At 40.6% G+C, this 17,588-nt stretch overlaps 1 protein-coding gene across 1 annotated transcript in view; it reads left to right on the top strand.

The window, feature by feature from the left end:
* The window catches only part of nphp4 (nephronophthisis 4), a 162,026-nt gene that overhangs the window by 399 nt on the left and 144,039 nt on the right, over window positions 1-17,588 (top strand). The window contains exon 3 of the mRNA XM_041066153.1: window positions 501-644. Coding sequence (XP_040922087.1) covers window positions 501-644 — 144 coding nt within the window. The remainder of the gene's footprint in view (window positions 1-500; window positions 645-17,588) is intronic.

Here is a 17,588-nt window from a genome sequence, read left to right as displayed (position 1 = left end):
TTTTAAGTTGTTGAAAGGAGTCTGTGAGACTTTGTACTTCATTTTATAGAAAAGATAGTATAAAGGCCTATAGAGTGTCTCGGCCCTGTACGTTATGATAATTCACAGTGCGTTTGAAGCAGAAGTCCGTTTAAAAAGTTTTTTAATTGAAGGTTACCTTACAATTAACAAACGTACAAGTAAGTTGGCCTGTACAAAATAGCAGAGTAAGCATGTTATGGATCCTCATTTAAATTCGGTTGAACGAGAACCCACCAAACACCACCACAGTTAATCTTAACGTGTACTACTACTCGCGGTCTCCACCCATTGAACACAAAGACATTGTACAGTGTTAGTTGGTGTACTACATGTAAGCAGAATTGAATTTCACTGGACGTTTGCTGGGAGGCTGTCAACATTAAATTGGAAGATTTCAAGGTTTTACCTTGTTGAAATCAAACCTTTCAGGGCTGAGGTTAACTCGTGACTTCTCTAATATGGATGTCTTCACCTTTTAGTCACAGGAGATGCCAGAGGTGGAACAAGACTTGACCTACCAGCTGCGAGTGACCCTGTTTGATAGAAATCACCAGCACTTCTTTGGAAGAACATGGAAGAGCCCACCGCTGAGGATGAAAAACAACAAGATGTCCTTCAACAAGGTAGCTTTATTATGAAAGGCATCCCACTGAAATAAGGCTAGAGGAGTGCAGATGACACTCAGCAGTAATTTACTGTGTGTTAGGTTTGTAGACTCTATATTAAACTCATCTTATGTTGATTTTATAAGCAGCGGATTGATGATCATATAGTAAAATCAGTTCCTATTCAAGCATAAATTACATTAATTTAGCATAGCCATTGTTTAATTAAAACTAACTCAAAAGCTCCACCACTCACAGCTTTATATTTGGAGTGATGATTGGATCTGTGCTACGTTCTTGAGGGTATTTCTAGCCTAAACAGCAAGTTACAAACTGTTCTGATTGTGCTTCCCGTTGTATCTGTAAAGTCCCATGTCATAAGCGTTCCAGTTTTCTCACTCTGCAAGTTTAATAATTGCATATTTTTATGTAAAGCGACCGATTAAGAAGTTGTTACAGAGAACTGTTTTCATAAGAAAAGCATGGATATAGCATAAATTTGTATCAGCCTATACAGTGAATAGAAGATCAGTTAGTACTCAGGCAGTCACCACAAATACAAAAAAATGTTTTACAGTTAATTTTACAGGGTTAAAATGTTAATGTATGGTGAACAGTTCTTAAAGCTCCTGAAAAAAACTTTCAAATTGTAACTATCTCTCTGTACCATTTAAATAGTTGTGACCCAAAAAGCAACAATAGCAAAGTTTAACAAACTTAAAGTTCAGAAATATAACATCCATAGGTGTTATTTATTTCAAGTTTAACACTCACAAACTCATCTTAATCTCCTTCATAAGGACTGTATTGGTATGCTTTGGTTAGATTTAGCTGACGGTGATCTGTCAACATGAGCAAACAGCCCCATTAGGGTTGGGCAGTATGGATAAACACCCTCTGATATGTGTAATGTTACATTGCAATATAAATATATAACACAATATACAACATTTTCTGGAGGATTAACATGGAAACCCTTGATGGATAAAATAACCTGACAGCCATAAAGCAGTCCTGCTCACTGATTTGCAACATTGCCCACAATGACCTAATACGCTCCAGTATATTAAGTGGAGAGCTGTCACAGTGTAAATTGTACAGCAAAAACCTCTGACAGTGGCAAATTTAAAAACCGTACAATGATGTGGAAACAGATTTGACACACGAGGGGAATAACATGATACAAAGGTCGAAGAAGTTGCAGTTTATGATATTTGTCTAAGCCCCTAAGCCACTGTGATTTCCCCAAACTGTTCTAACTTTGAAAGAAAATTATATGTTCATGCTGGATACAGTTGCTCATAGTAGGAAGCTAATGGTAAAAAAACAGACTCGCTAAAGGCCCTGCACACCCATGTAGGTATTTTCTCTTACTGTGGCTTATTAGACCTTGAGAAAGTCAGTGTACTTGCAGAAGTTGTGCTTGACTTTGCATTTCTGTAATTTCTCGGACCAGGTTAAACCGTCTTGTTCACGCCTGTCAGTTGTTGGATGGCCAACAGTCATTATATGCTGGCCGTCTCATATTGTGGAGACTTTGGTGTATTTTTCTCTCAGCCTTCTCAGTTTTCATACTCCCACTGAACGGAGGTGATTGAAAAGATTTGATTGATTTTCAACCAACCAGCATGTACTGGGTACAAGGATTTAACATCTAATGGTTTCCATAGCTGTATTTCTGCCTCCTTTAATGTGCTCATGGTTGTAACTCATTAGTTCCCTCCTCAACCACACAAGTGAACAGTAACAAACACTTGTGCCAGCTCGCTGTCGCTGCCATTATTGGTTTATTGGTGAGAGGCCCAGCGAATTCAAAATGGACTGTTTGGCTTAACTGCATCCATCAATCACCTTAAACATCGCAACTAAGTTGTTCGCAAGCCTTCGGCCACAGCCGCATTCTGCTTTAAACTAAATTACACTGCAGCACGCTGAGGCAGGCAGCCAGGCGTCTCAACCAAAATGTTATAATTTGTTCATTTTGCAAGACTGAAGTTTTACAGTGATTCTTCAGCGTCACACTCTCTTCAGTTTTATTGTGAGCCTATTTTGTACTGCTTGTGGAATATCTGTCCGTCTCAGTATAAAAAAAAAAAATCACTTCATTTATGCTGCTGTGCTGAAGGTTTTCAGAACCAGGCTGAGAGGGTTTGCATCTCGGTGTTATGACAGTTTGAAATGTGTGATACATTTTTCATTTTTATTACAATTTCCTTTTGTTTGTTTCTATGGTAAAAAAAGGAAACTCTGTTCACCTTTTCTGACATGGAAGCTTGTTGTTGTACCTCACATCTTTCTGCTGAAGCAAGATTTAAGTCTGGGTATACTGCATAATTTGAGTAGTTTATATTTTTCTATATTAACTTTTAATATTTATTACCCACTGTTGCTGCAGCACGTTCAACCTGTATGGAAACTTTAACAAACCTTTAATACGCGGACAGTGTGGAGCTTTACTGCCCTTCCTAATTACTATTTCTTGATAATGCATCTGGTTCTGAACCAGTTAGTGGCTTAAAATAATGTTTCATTTGACAGGAAACTGAATGCTAACTATTTAGATAATTGATTAATCATTATAAGTCACTTATACAGAATAAAAACCAAACATTTGCTGGTCACAGCAATGAAGTAGGAGATGGAAGTGAGGATTTGCAGCCTTTTTCAATTTCATATCAATCTAAAATGAGCTTTTGATTTTGGACTGTTAGTCAGCCAGAATAAACTATCTGAAGTCATCACATTGGGCTAACTTGTGATAGGCATTATTCATAATTAGTAATATAATCAGCTTAGTAACTGACAAATGCACCAGCAACTGTTTGCAGGCGTAAATACATCTATGTAGAAAGTTGCTTTTCTAGGGTGACAGAAATCACTCTGGAGTCAGCTGCTTGTTGTGAGCCTGAAGCACAGCTCTTCCTCTGGCGCGGTGATAATTTTGGTTTTGTTTCCTCATCTCATCACTTTTAGCACCATGTTATTGTTTGCATTAGACCTCTGCTCAGGATTGTGTTGCTGAAAGCGTTGTTTGTCGGCCACATTACGATGACAAACGGGCAACTCCAACCATTAGAACCTCAGCCCTTTATGGTTTGGAGCTAAATGTGCTGTAATTACATGTACTTACTGTAGTATTTATTGTAATCTAACACCCTCTTTTGCAATTGGTAATATTTCTGCTGTGGTTGAGCTCCTGCAAACAAACAGCAGTAAAGACTTACTGGGTGTTTGACTTGAGATTGGAATTTAATGTACTGTATCATGAGTCAGCGTGGATGAAGTTGGCCTGCACTTCCAGGAAAACGTGTGGTCTGAGTTTTGTACAAATGTACAGTCTCTCTTTTCTGCAGTTTTTCCATTTCTCTAGTTTTTCCAGCCATTGTTCTTTGAGTCTTCTGTCCTCTGTAATCATTATTACACAAAGGGAACAAAGAAACAATTTTTTTGATGTCAAACTATGCAATGTACTCTTTGAAAATGGGCTTTGATGATGAAATTTCCTATTACTTTCGGAAAACCTAAAGAGCACGTCATAGAAATGAAGGACTTGTGATACAAAAGACAAAATAGACAACACTGATATTGAAATATGCCATAAATCAGATTATCTTCATGGTGTCCGTTCAGCTTGAAATGATTTCTTTTGTCAGGCTAGGCACCCTCTGGTCGTGCATGTTCATCCGTCTTTGGTAACTTGTTTCTATCACATTGGGTAAAGTTGAAGTTGATGGCTTCAAACTGCTCTTAACATGTCACTGTGCAGCCCAAAGCTTTTCTAATCCGATGTGTGGAGATGAGATCTAACAGGGCAAACTTACGGCACCACACGAGTATTTAAAAAATTTGTGTTTTTGCAAAAGTCATGCAGTGTGACACTGCTGGTTATGAACGCCGTGGAATTTTGAGAACTCTAATGCATTTTACTTGTAGTTTTAATTTTGTTTTAGTTGTTAAATTTCAAATTTTGGGTGTGTACTCTTGATTCTATTATATTTTTTATTCCATCAGATTAGTTCAGACAATCATGCCAATACCTGTGGTAAACAAGAAGTATTCCAAAACCAAAAGTAAGACCAGAGTTGGACCAGCAAGAGCAGAAACATCTTGTCACTCATTGTTGTAAGGAGGTGTTTTATTCTAAATGTTAAAAACAGAGACAAAGCCTGTATCTGTCTGCATTGTTTTATACAATGGCTCTATGGATATTGCTGCCAGTTATAATCCAGTAACCTATGGCTATTAAAGTCTTTTTTTTTAATTCATGATGTGCACTAATGTGAAGAGTGGTTAACAGTGACTACCACCTCAGTTCAGTTTCCAAGTGCAGCAGCAGGTTTTTGTCATATTTATCTTAGAAAATTTAAAGTTTATACAGTGTCTGAGTTTTGATAGTGATACCAAAACAAAACTTTCTGATATGTTACTTTTATTCTTATTTATTATGTAATCTTTTATTGAATTCAGGAATTGTCTGATCAGTCTCTTAGGTAGCAAAATTATGAGTCTGACCAGATATTCCACACCAGGTTTTAATACAGATTTCAAGAATGCAGTGGACACATCTTGGTCAGGACCAAAAAAATATTGAAGTTTGATAACCTGCCCTATGAAGCCTCTCAGTGTTGAGATATACTCTCTCTATATATATCTATATCTATATCTATATCTACATCTACGTCTATATCTATATCTATATCTATATCTATCTATATATATATATATATAAAGTAACTAGTGAGCTCCTTTGGTCCTCGGGAAACAGGAGTTAAGGGCAAGAAGTCAACTATAGTTGCAATCAAACGATCCACACAACCTATAAATGGATGTATTAATGCGTCACCCCTTCCTTGGAGTTTAATTTTTCTGAAGATGAGGAAAAATGAGGGAACAAGCCAGGGTTTTTCTGCCCTTTGTTTGTAAGCATTAATTCACTTCGCTTGGCAGCCACCTCTCACTGAGGCTCTGTTGCCTCACCTCCTTCTATTGTAATCAAAAGCCAGAGGTCAGGATCCAATCGAAACAAACAGAAAGGCAGCCCTGCTGATGGCAGGGTTTTTGGCACCAGTTTGCTCAAGACTCAACACTTCAGGAGGCAATCCTGTTACTACACGGACTTAACATCGATCAGGTGACAGATGCAGTCTCAGTACAAGTGCCTGCCAGGGGAGTTTTATGTGAGAGGGTCATCAGTTGTGAACTATAAAATGCACCTCAAGGTAGTTATCCCTTGAAAATTCATCTCCCGACATCTTGTTTACCATCTCTTCCAAGTCACTCTGTTATTTTTGAACAGATATCTGGGGAGCAGCTGGATATCTGTGTTCTCTCTCAATCAAGCATCTGAAGGTCTCTGTGCATCCTGGTTGGAGGCCACTCACCCACTGTTTTGTGATCGCGTCAGAGCACTGCTGAACTCCTCTGTAGCTTCCAGTGTCGAAGATGCCTGATCTGCTTACAGTGTGAGCTGTTGTACAAGATGGTTTGAGAAACTCTTTCTAATGGAAAGAATACTGCGAGCTCTAGCTGCCTGTTAAATGCAGAGTGTTGCATAAGTCTTTTTACAGCGACACCAATGAGTCACAGCTATGGCACATTCTGATTTCCAGTTCTATCACCATCTGTTTTCTCCCCTTTCCTCTGCTTCATGTTCTTTTGATTCTTTTGATCGAACAGCCTCTCGCAGTGTATTGCCTTACTTTGATCCACCGTTATAGTCATAGCCTGTATGCAAACCCACTTGGTATCCCAATAAGCATCCAAATCCCATTATCCATCCAGGGTAATAATATAAACCACATCATATCCTATCAGGATGATAAAGTGGGCCTGGCCCTCTCCGTGTCATGCCGCAAGAGCTGCACCAGCTTTTTTATTGGATTTGGCCCGATGCTCTCGCGTTTTGCTGGTGTTTATGAGTGGCAAATTGCTGTTTGATATCCAAATAATGTCAGAGGGGGGGAATCCTCTCCTGAGTTACAGGAGTGCAGTGAAAATTGCAAGCCCCGCACCTCCCCCTATTCAGCAGTGATGGATTGGTTTTAATATCAGGTGAAAAGCAAAGATGTGCAGTGATTAAAGAGAGGAAGAGAGAGCTCTTACTAAATCTATTTTCTTGCTTTGTCTCTGCATTTCTTTCTTCCCTTGCAGAGGCAAGATGTCTTGACAATGACGATGTCTGTGGCTTTTTGTGTCTGACGCTTTACGGGTTGTTTATGAGTTGTCAAAGTCTGACTCTCCGAGCTTTTATTTTGAAAGTGGAGCACACTTTTGAGGACAGTTTGACGTGTTTGTCAATGCTTCAGTGGTTTTCGGATCTTTTGAAGGCTGCTTTTCCGTATGGGATGCAGCAAGTATACCAGTATGGTGACACTATTCACACTGAAAATGTAGACCTTTAGTTGCCTGTTTGTTTGGATGCACCAAGGGAATTTTAGGTGATTGTATATTCCCTCTGACTGGTTTAAACAAGGTCTTTTGGTCATGTCATGGGCCTTTTTGTATGTAAACCTCTATAAAGCAAAGTGAGTCTACAGCCTGTTGACTAATGCCATTTTTTTACCCTGGTGCAAAGTCCTTTATATCTTAAATCACCCATGTTACACTTATAATTTCTCATCGGTTGCTCATTTCCTCACATCATGACTTGGATTGTTTGACAGTTGTTAAAATATGTTATAGAAGGTAACCCTCCTTGTTAGATGCAGTCTCATGTAGTGACAGCTGTTGGCAGTAGAGGGCAATGTTGTGCTACCGACAGCGCAGATGGAGGAGCCGAGAGACTGGAGGAAGCAGAGAGAAATGTGCATCTTTTTGCATTGTCTCTCACTATGATCACTCCATTTGAACTCCCTGCCTTCACAGGGAGCCAGTGGTTTCTTCTCAAATGTGCAACATTATCAGGCCGACAGCTGGGCTTTAGAGGAAAGGCCAAATTTTGTTCCTGTCCGTGCAACCTCTGTTTTTCTAGGTCTCCAAATGCTGTTTGGTGTGACATAGGTAGTACTGCACAAAATAAAGTGGGAGTAAAATACCCACATAAATATTTTTTATTTTTTTCTGTCCTTATCTTATCCCTGTTTAAAGCTAACCCTTACGCTAAACCTTTAACCATTAATTAAAGGACCTCTGCAGAGTGGATGACTATATCTTATGTCTGCACAATGTGATTAAAAAAATACCACTCATCACCGTACACACCAACATACATGCGTGCACACACACACACACACACACAGCTTTATTACATGACTTCAAAGCACTAAAAAGCAGAAGAAGACAGTGTTTCACCAATGGGAAAACATTTGAACATCAGTCATGCAATTCCTCTGCTTTTGTTTCTTGAATAGTTGTTCTCTAAAGAGCTCACTGGTTTCAAAGTGAAGAATCCCATATGGCTCAAACTTGGGATCAGAGTAATGAATGGCAGCAGTCACATCCTGTGGAGCACAGAGTTTCTCCTTAAAGCGCAGAATAGGTTGCCAAATTTAAGCTGTCAGCGCTGTAACGAAGCTACTGTTAAAGCCTCCACCTCTCCCGTTTCTGTCTCGCTCTGTAAAGGAGACACACACTCCAGAAAGGCTGGTTCAGCTGAAGAAAGGCTTGTCTTCAGAGTCTGGGATATTTGTTGTGTTGCATTGTTGTTGTGATTGTTGTTGTTGTGTGCCATATACAGTGTTTTGCAGTCAACCACGTATGATTGCACACATGATTCACATCTATTCAAGCGTGTCCATTCAGCTGTCACATAGGAGGAAGCTCTGCCCTTTTCTCCAGTGTTTAGGGAAAAGGTGAGATTACCTAACTCTCATGTCAAGTCTTTATTTCACTCCATGAGAAAAGAACAAACAGTTAGAATATACACTTTGTTCTTCCCTGTTGGTGAGTATGTAGGTGTTCAGGGCTAAATCCTTGAAACCATTTGTGATGGAAAGAGCACACGGATTCAGCCTGAAACCTTTAGTTCAGCTGGGGTGGAAATGTTGCTGCTCCTCTCATTGCCCTGGAGATTACTGACAGCAGAGCTTCATGTTCCTTACATGGCAACTACGTCAGAGAGCATACATTTTTATTCAGATATTCTGTGGACATACAAGCAAAAAAAAAGTTCCTATTTACAAAAAAATAATAATTAGGCCCTGTGACCAAAAATGTAGTTGAAAGTTATCAGTCTTGGGGCTACATAGTATAGTGCTGATGACATGCCAATGAATCATGCCTAGTAAAGACATGTAATGACAACACCAAAGCAGTGTAAATAAAGGGAGTGAAAACAGAGCAAAAACACCCTAAAGTTGAAAAGGATTTTAAAGTCACCATGTCAGAATAAGCTGAAAGATATTACTAACAAACAGTTCCACACCTAGAGGCTGTTAGCTCTGCCTCCTCACTGTCTAATAAACATAGGTGTTGTTTAGATTTTCTTGAACACTTTTTTATCACTTTTTATATTCAATAGTCCTTATAAAGCCTTGTTCATAATTCTGTAAATATAAGAGAGACATGTTCTGAAAGTAATGAACAGTTACTCTTTGTATAAAAAACACAATGCATGCTTAGCATTTGTTTTTTTGTTTTTTTTTAGCCCACACAGTTTAACCCATACTTTATAACTACAGTGGTAGAGTTCCCTCCTCAGCGGCCCTCGGCCCCTGTCTCCTGCCCCTGTTCACTTTTCCCAGGCTAGCTTTTGCCCTTCATCGCCTCAGACCTGCTATTCTCCATCCACCCATCAGATGTCCCGGGGCTTTCTTCCTGCTTTCACATCTACCTGCTCACCCGTTTGCCATTTTCAATCACCTGAACTTCCCTGCCCACTCACACACCTGTTCCCATTTCCTCGTTACTCCATCCAGTATTTAAAGTTGCCTTTACCACAGGCTCCTTGTCAGATTGTCTGTGTATGTTCCAGTGTGTCTTCCTATATGCCTCCGATCTGGGTGTCCACCCGTCTGCCTGTTAGCCTGTTTTTCACCTGTTAAGGCAACTTCACAGCATCAGCCTGTTTGTGTGTCTGGATCCTCCCTGCCTGTGCTGTTACCAGGAACCATGACACACATTTTAGTCCTATATTATTAGCAGATGACTGCATGGAGGGAAAAATTAATTTAATAGTAGACAATCTGAAAAAGCCTTCTGCTAAATGAATGAATGAATGGCATTCACTGACTTCGCTGAAGCAATGTTCTGACAAATCAAGAACGGGTACTAATTAAGTCCTCTGTGTCCATCCTTATTGCCACCAGAAATAATTAAGTATTCAACACTAGGAAAAAAGTGACAGCATTCCCATTAAACAAATCATATTAGGAAGATGTACAGTTTTTGTAATAAGTTCCCTGCACACCCATGGTTTGTCCTCCCACACAGAATTTTTCACTTTGCCTGATCAGACCTATTTTCAGACCAGTGTCGGTGTGAACTGGTTGACATTGCTCTTTAGTTTCTCTGCACCTGTGAGGGTGTGCAGAGCCTTTTAGCGTCGCCGGCCATTCTTGAAATTGGAAATAGTACTTTGAGAAACAATCCAGACTCAAGGTCCACTTGATATTTGTTATTCAACATCAGCTCTTATGGTAGTTGAGGCAGAAGAAAAACAACTGAGGGGGTTTGACGTTTCATGGCGTCTTGCAGTAGAAGAGACAGTAGAGATGCTGAGTGGGGATGCGACTATGCACAACGTGTGGTGTTTGAATATAAGAAAATGGGACTGATGGCCCTGCTTTCGTGAACCCGTTAGCACAGTGTGCAGTCAATCAGGATAGGCTGCCCACTGACTGTCGTGGATTACAGAGATGGTAAAATCACTCAATCTTTATTCTGTCTACATTTTACATTTACATTTACATTTTTCCTGACAACTGACCTGTTGTGGTTGTGAGAATAATGACTCTCTCAGGCCCCAAGCAGACAGAGCGCAAAACGTGATGCGCTCCACACTGCCATTTTGTTGAAGCCTAGAATTTAAAACAAGACCAGTGCAATGCTTTTTTTTTTTTTTAATTGTCAACCACAGAATCACCTGTCCTTAGCTTTGCCACGATTTTGTTGTGAAGTAATTTCACAAATCTGATCTGAAGATCGTATCTAGATCTATGCTAATATGCTTTGTATTTACATTTAATAATATGCTAGACACGGAGGAAAAAAGCTGCGTGGGTACATGAGACCCTCAGACAGAGGAAAAGTCACAGAGTGTAGCAGCCTGCTCGTGTAGGAGCTTCGTCTGGGTGATGGTCAGTTCAAGGCCTATTTTAGGATGAGCCAGGGACAGTTTAACTATCTGCTGTCAGTCCTCGGTTGGTTGCTTTGGTAAAGTCTTATGGCTCTGGGTGTCCAGCAACAGCCGCCACTAGTTTCTCCTCCATGATTGCAACTGTAAACTTTGTTGTTACCACCACAGAAGGACTGGACATATTGAAACTTTCACCTGAGGATGTTGCTAGATGATCAGAGGATCACCAGCATGACGACAATTCATCCTGAGGGCGATATGAAAGTCTTTACCAAATTTAAGGGCTATCCATCCAATAACTGTCAAGATAATTCACTTAAAACTGCAAATGTGAGCCCCGTGGTGGCACTGAAGAAAACGTTAGGGGATCACCAAAGTCATTAGGAGTCATCCTTTAGGAAGTAAAAAAAAAAGTCACAGTAATCCATCTAATCTGATTTATTTTAGTTTGGACTAAAGTGGCGGACTGCCCGCTTGTCAGACTGACACACTGATAGAGCGCAGCTGTCATCCCTAGAGCCAGCCCGCTAACATGGCCGAAAGTGTATACGAGGCCATTATCGCAATCATGTAGAAAAACAACATGACACACTACTTGTTTTTCTTTTAAGCAGGTGGTTTCAATCAATTTGCCAGGGCATTACTATTTTATTAAACCAACCTTTAATAGGACAGCTAAACGAATGTGTAACTGTGTGGGTTGTGTTTGCTCTAATGGTGCAATTATCACCTTTTATTTTGTATGTGTGACTTACACTTTGTAGCCAATGGGCTCTTCAGCCTGTTGGTATTGATTTATACAACTGCTTGGTTTGATAAAAGGGCTGATTAGGCCTGTCCCTCATGTGTGGAAGGCTTCAAAAGAGTGATGTGTTTTTCTTTCATGGTACTTTGCTGTTACTTCCTTCTGTTTGAAGAAGTGCATAGTGTAGATTATTTAGAAGTATTGTCCAGTTGGTGGCATGGCATAAACACATACACATGCACCATAGAGATGATTGAAAGCAGTCTGCATTGCCTCACCGTGTATGTGCTCAGTTTGATTTTGAGTTTTATGCATCATATTTAGTTTGGAAATGTTTGGAGAAAGACTCTAACTATGTCTGTCTGCAAACTAACAAATTTAAAGCAGAATGTTTAAAAACTCTTTCATGAGCTGGGTGTGAAAAAGCAGGTGATGCTAATATGAATCAGGACACACATCTCTCTCATCACTCTGACTCTGCCCCTGTCAGGTTCGTTATGGGGCTCACGGTGTGTGTATCATAAACAGGTGTATTTGCTGTAGCAGTTTCATACTTGTGTGATTGGCTGTACAGATAGTCTATTCAGTCTTTGGAAGCCTCCACTCCATTCAGCATTCAGCCTCTTTCAGCATTTCTTGAAGACGTGCATTCATGGTTTGTTTGTGAAACTGTATGTGGTGTATATATAATATGCTATTTCTCATTCATTTCTTATTTTTCAGTACATGTTTACAGGAAATTGTAAACATCAACACCACTGAGGCAAATGTATTGGTAGGTTTCATATGAAGAACAGGAAATAGGAAAAAATAGTTTTATTGTCAATGTCAGACTAAAAGGATAAGGCTGGAAATTGTTCTCATTGTTGACAATGAATGTTCTGCAAACAAGTTTTGGGTCAGTATTCAAAGCCTGATGTACCTTATTGCCACAGACCTCCATTGTTGGCCAAAAACTTTTAAGAAACACTGTTACACTGCGTCACACGGTCTTTCATTACCTTGAACATGGGCGCTGTATTTCTTTTTGAGTCAGTCCCTCATCTATTACTTCTGTTTTCTGTGACCTCTTTTTAAAGATTTACTTCTTCAGAATGAATACATGTTCTTGTAGCTGAGTGCTACAGACAGTGTAGTGAGGTCAGAGTATACACGAATGGACTAAGGGAAGGTTGCTTTTGGTCTTTTCATGTGATTGGTTGACAATAGGAAAAATATAGAGTAAGACAATTTTGCTCTGTATTAAAACCTTACTGGACCAAAATGGCCCAAAGGAGTCTAGCATCCTCTCCTTGGAAATGCCAAGTCCTTGGACAACTGGCCAGCAGTAAAACATGAAACTATGTCGAGCCTTGTTATGTTCTGTCTTACATTCTCTATTTTCTTTTACAAGGCACGGCACTTCCTACAGTGAATGTAGCAAGCCTATGAAACCTGCCTGTGTGAAAGGCCATATGATTGATGGACAAAGGAGCTGCTATGGCAGCGCAGACAGGCCTTCAGCTTACCTCAGTGCTTAATTCCTTCTCCCAACTGGCATACCACACTAAGAGATATACACTTCAATTATACATGGGGACAGTGGGGGCGCAGACTGCACTGCCTTGCCTGAGAACTGATCAATATTTCAGCTCCAAGGGGACCAAACATCTAGCGGAGCAGCTGCTGCTTAACAGCTTTACACACTGGAGCAGTACACCTCGTAATACACAGCTATATACTGTAGATGTGTGTGTGCGCGCGCATGTGTGTGTGAGATCGGGGGAATTCGAGGGCCACAAGAGCTACTGCCGAGGTGACAGTAGGGAGAGATGAGAGCCTCGAGGAGGTGTTACGTGTGTGTGAGACTTATTTCTGCCATGTGTAGTGTGTATTGACTCGATTCTTACTTGACTCTTCTTCCTCCATCCCTCCATATCTCATTTCTCTTTCCGTCACTCCATCGTTTCCTCACACACACACACACTCAAACACATACTTGTCTTGCATTAGTTGTGAGGACACTCATTGCCCAGCCCCTTACCATAACCTTAAACCTAATTCTAACCTGAACCCTAAAACCAAGTCTTAACTCCCAAGCAACCAAAATGTCCCTTCAAAAATTTGTCTGCGCAACCATACAAGTAAATGTATACACACACACACACACACACACACACATGCACGCACACACAGTGAGACCATCCCTGTAATTCTGCTATCAGCTCTCCCTGGGGTCTGCACTGCCTGTGTGTGGGGTAGAAAGGAAAATAGAGACACAGAGACAGAGAGAGAGAAAAATATTCTCTGTCTTGCGCTTTGTTGTTCCAGGCTTTGACATGTCAAGTCCAACTTTACCTTTTTGAATCTGAAGTCTGGCAGTGTTCCTCCAAGTCTTTCATTGTGTATTTACTGCATTTCTCCCGTATTGTGATGCATCTCGAGCATTCACAGTCAGTGCCTGCAGTTTGTCTGTGAGGCATTTCAGACAGAATTTACAAAATGTCAGGAGACCGAAACCTGGGTGACAAACTAAGACTTTACACAGCAAGCACTGAGATCTGTTGTTGGCAAACCTGGGGATGTTGTAGAATGCAGAATGTTTGGATTTCGTTGGAGTCAGGGACGAGGCAGCGTACACCAGAGGCTGCGCAGCTAAAATGAGGAATGGGGATTCGGGCAAAAAGTTATGGGAGTTGTGCTGATTGACAGGTTGTCATTATGTGCAGGCTTGTATTATGGAAACTGGAGTCACGGGTGAAATTCAACTTTCCCTCCTGCTTTCAGGACCTTAGTCACTTTTCAACTTCGTCCTTATCTCCAAGTCAGTTTAGAACCATTAGCCGTCTTTGTCCATGTCTGTATTCTGTATTCTCTCTGTTTCTTTCAGGTAATAACAGTGTGTCTTCAGACGAGTACCATTTGGATTCAAATACCCAATTTCTCACATATCTCTGTCACCAATCAAGCAAATGAACTGAGTGGTAGTTCACTTCTTCTTGTCCATTGTTTGTTTTCCTCCACAATTTAAGCTCTCCACTGATCAGTGTCTGAAAAGACAATTTTTTTCCTGCTTGACCTTGATTTGTTTTCAACATTGCTGCTTGACTTGACATTGACAGGACCTAAATTCATGCAAGAGACAAAGGCATTGAGTGGCTTATGATTAAGACTGGGTTTTGGGAGAGAAAATGAGAGCAGATGACTCAAAATGTAAAATAAATGCACAGTACTGTGTGGTACTGACGTGTAATGGATGCTACTTCGTGCAGCAACATGGTCTGCCATGATACTCATCATAGATCCAGAGCTGCGAGATGGTTGACATAGAGCCAGCTTAGCAAGACTGACTTCCGACTAGCCTTTATTCAGTCAGCATCAGTGGTGGTTAGAGAGGAATTTTGTGCTGTTTGCTAAACATTTGGCCATGCACCTGGAAACCACAGACATAATGTTAGGAGTTTTTATGCATTACAGATGGCAAACATAAAAGAAAAGAAAAAAGAAAAGAAATGAGCTTTAAAACTCTGGAAAAGTTTTCGTGATTTTGAAAAGTATATATTGCCAACCTCTTTGTGTCACACTTTTTCAACAGTGACTGTTTTTAATTCCTACTGTTGCATACATGCAAATCTAATAACACCCTGTATACAATATGTATAAAATGTCTTAGTCCTTGGTGCCATGGAGGCATTTCTGTTGGTACCAGAAAAGTATTGAAGTTCAGTGGTTTACACGTAGGCCAGGCGTCTTCAATGAAAATAAAAGGTTGGTCATTTCTGAATCGCTTCAGTAGACGTTTAAATTTGTCTGTAGTCTAAAATGGCTTCAGATGGAGATTTTTGAAAAATGAGAATTACTGCTCTGTGACAGTCGTCGGCGGATAAGAATCGCATCACTGTCACCCTCATTCCTTGGAGGGATTCCACATAATTGGGCTGTTTCTGCAGTAATTGCTGCAGTCCTCTCATCTTTGGCTGATAGATCAGCTTTTCCCTGTCCTCCACCTGTTCGTTTTCCTTTTTTTATTCTCTCTGTGTTTTGTGCTTATGACAAACTTTTATATCAAACCACCATCAAACTGCTTTTACATTTTTTTTTTTAAACTTCAGCCACATTGCACACCTCAGGGGACACAGCATGCACTGCCTCTTTTAATAACGTCCATGCCTCATTTTTTTCTTCACACCAGTCACTCAGGTGATAGAAAAGAACACCTTTTCTGCTTTCAACTTCTCAATCAGCTCCATTATGCTGCTTGTTCTTTTTTCCAGCTGTCATGCGTTCAGTTTTCAGTGGCTGCCTTATCCATTTCTACATCTCTGATCCTGCAAATGGACTCTCCTTATACAGTATATAGAGGTTCAGGTGTGTAAGTTGCAAGCATGTCTTGATCATTTTTACAGGGGTCCAAATTTAACAGAGCTGCCCCGTTCTCAGTGTTCTTCAATATAGTGCCTTTACTCTTATAATATAATAAGATCATTTCTGTAGATATAATAGTGAATGGGACACTTTGTGCATGAGGATGATATTCTTACCATGTTGAACAGTAGATGTGGAATCCAAAGTAAAGCTCTTCACTGGTCCACTTGACTCCTAGTAACCAGAATACTAAAGACCAGACTGATTGCCATTTTATTTCCCTTCATTAATTAGCTCTTGTTTATGTTAAATGATTTGTCTTTAGGAGGTGGTATTATTCAGCCCTGATCAGTCATTGGTGGATGACATATCTGTCCTGTTGCAGCCGCTGAGATCAGTTAAACATTTCTTAATGCAGTTCAAAGAAATTTAGAGTTATTACTTTGGCCATTTTGTTCAGTGATTGTCAGAGGTCTGAGGAAGCCAGGACTAGAGTTGGGTGGGGTCCAAATTATATTCTATATTATTGATTCCGACTGTCCTGGGGTCTTGGTGGATCAGGTCTCCTTCAGGTAGTTTTTTTCCATGGGTTAGTTAAACATCCGGTCCAAATGTTCGGACCTGTGAGGAACTCTTGTTGAAAGTCTAACTGACTCAACTGTCACACACACGCATACTCAGTGCTGTCTGCCTCATCTGTGATCCAGTGACATTATTGCCCACAAGAAAGCCCGAAGCCTCCATCCCTGTCATTTTCTCTGCTTCTCCATCATCCACACCACCATCTCTCATCTCTCCTGTGCTGGTGACAGTCATAGAATTTCACACTGAGAGGATCTGTGATGCTGATACCCGCTGGTTCTGTGCCTGTCAAATGACTTACTGTATCGCTCTCTTCCTCCGTCTTTCTCTCCCTCCCTCTCTCTCCTCTCCACCTCAAGGCGCTGGCTATGCTGCCAAAACTAGTATCAAAGCATTACAGCCAAGAATCTTCCTGAGTGTATTTGCTTGCTTAGCTTCAGCTTAGCTTTAGCTTGGAGGCAAAACTTTGAGTTTTGCCTCCAACAAGAAAATCTCAGGGCGAAGGCACATGGCATACGACAACAGCAGATATACATTAAGAGCTCAGAGTTACATTAGATATACACTTATATAATGCATTAAATCCTGATTGTGTATTCATGTTCTTTTTTTTTTTTTTGCTATGCAGACAGGCAGGAACATGTATAACATGTGAATAACTAAAAGAGACATGGATACATGTGAAGCAGATCTATTATCTAAGTCCCAGGTAGCTGGCACCAGTGCTTCCAGCCTCCCAGCCAGCGCGCTTGCTAAATGGAAATGCCCTGTTTGCTTTTCTTTTGGGAGGCCTCCAAGGGTCGAACAACGGGGCCCTGTCAGTTACACTCCTGGTGCTCTGGACCTCTCTATGCAAAACCAGCGCTCATTTGCAGCCTTTGTTCAGTGCAGTGCCTGTGATTCCCCCTTCACTGCTTGCCCAGTTGCCCACAAGTGGAGCATTTGAATGACCACCCTGAGGGGGGACAGGAAGAATTAGCTTCAGCTTTTACACTCTGATAGCTCTATGAGTTCATGATTGCATGTTTAACACCAGCTGCCAGTAACATGATATATT

The sequence above is a fragment of the Toxotes jaculatrix genome, chromosome 2 (genome assembly GCF_017976425.1).
Source record: "Toxotes jaculatrix isolate fToxJac2 chromosome 2, fToxJac2.pri, whole genome shotgun sequence".
NCBI lineage: Eukaryota > Metazoa > Chordata > Actinopteri > Toxotidae > Toxotes > Toxotes jaculatrix.
Note: the sequence above shows the minus strand (reverse complement) of the source record. Positions and strands in the feature narration are given on the sequence as shown.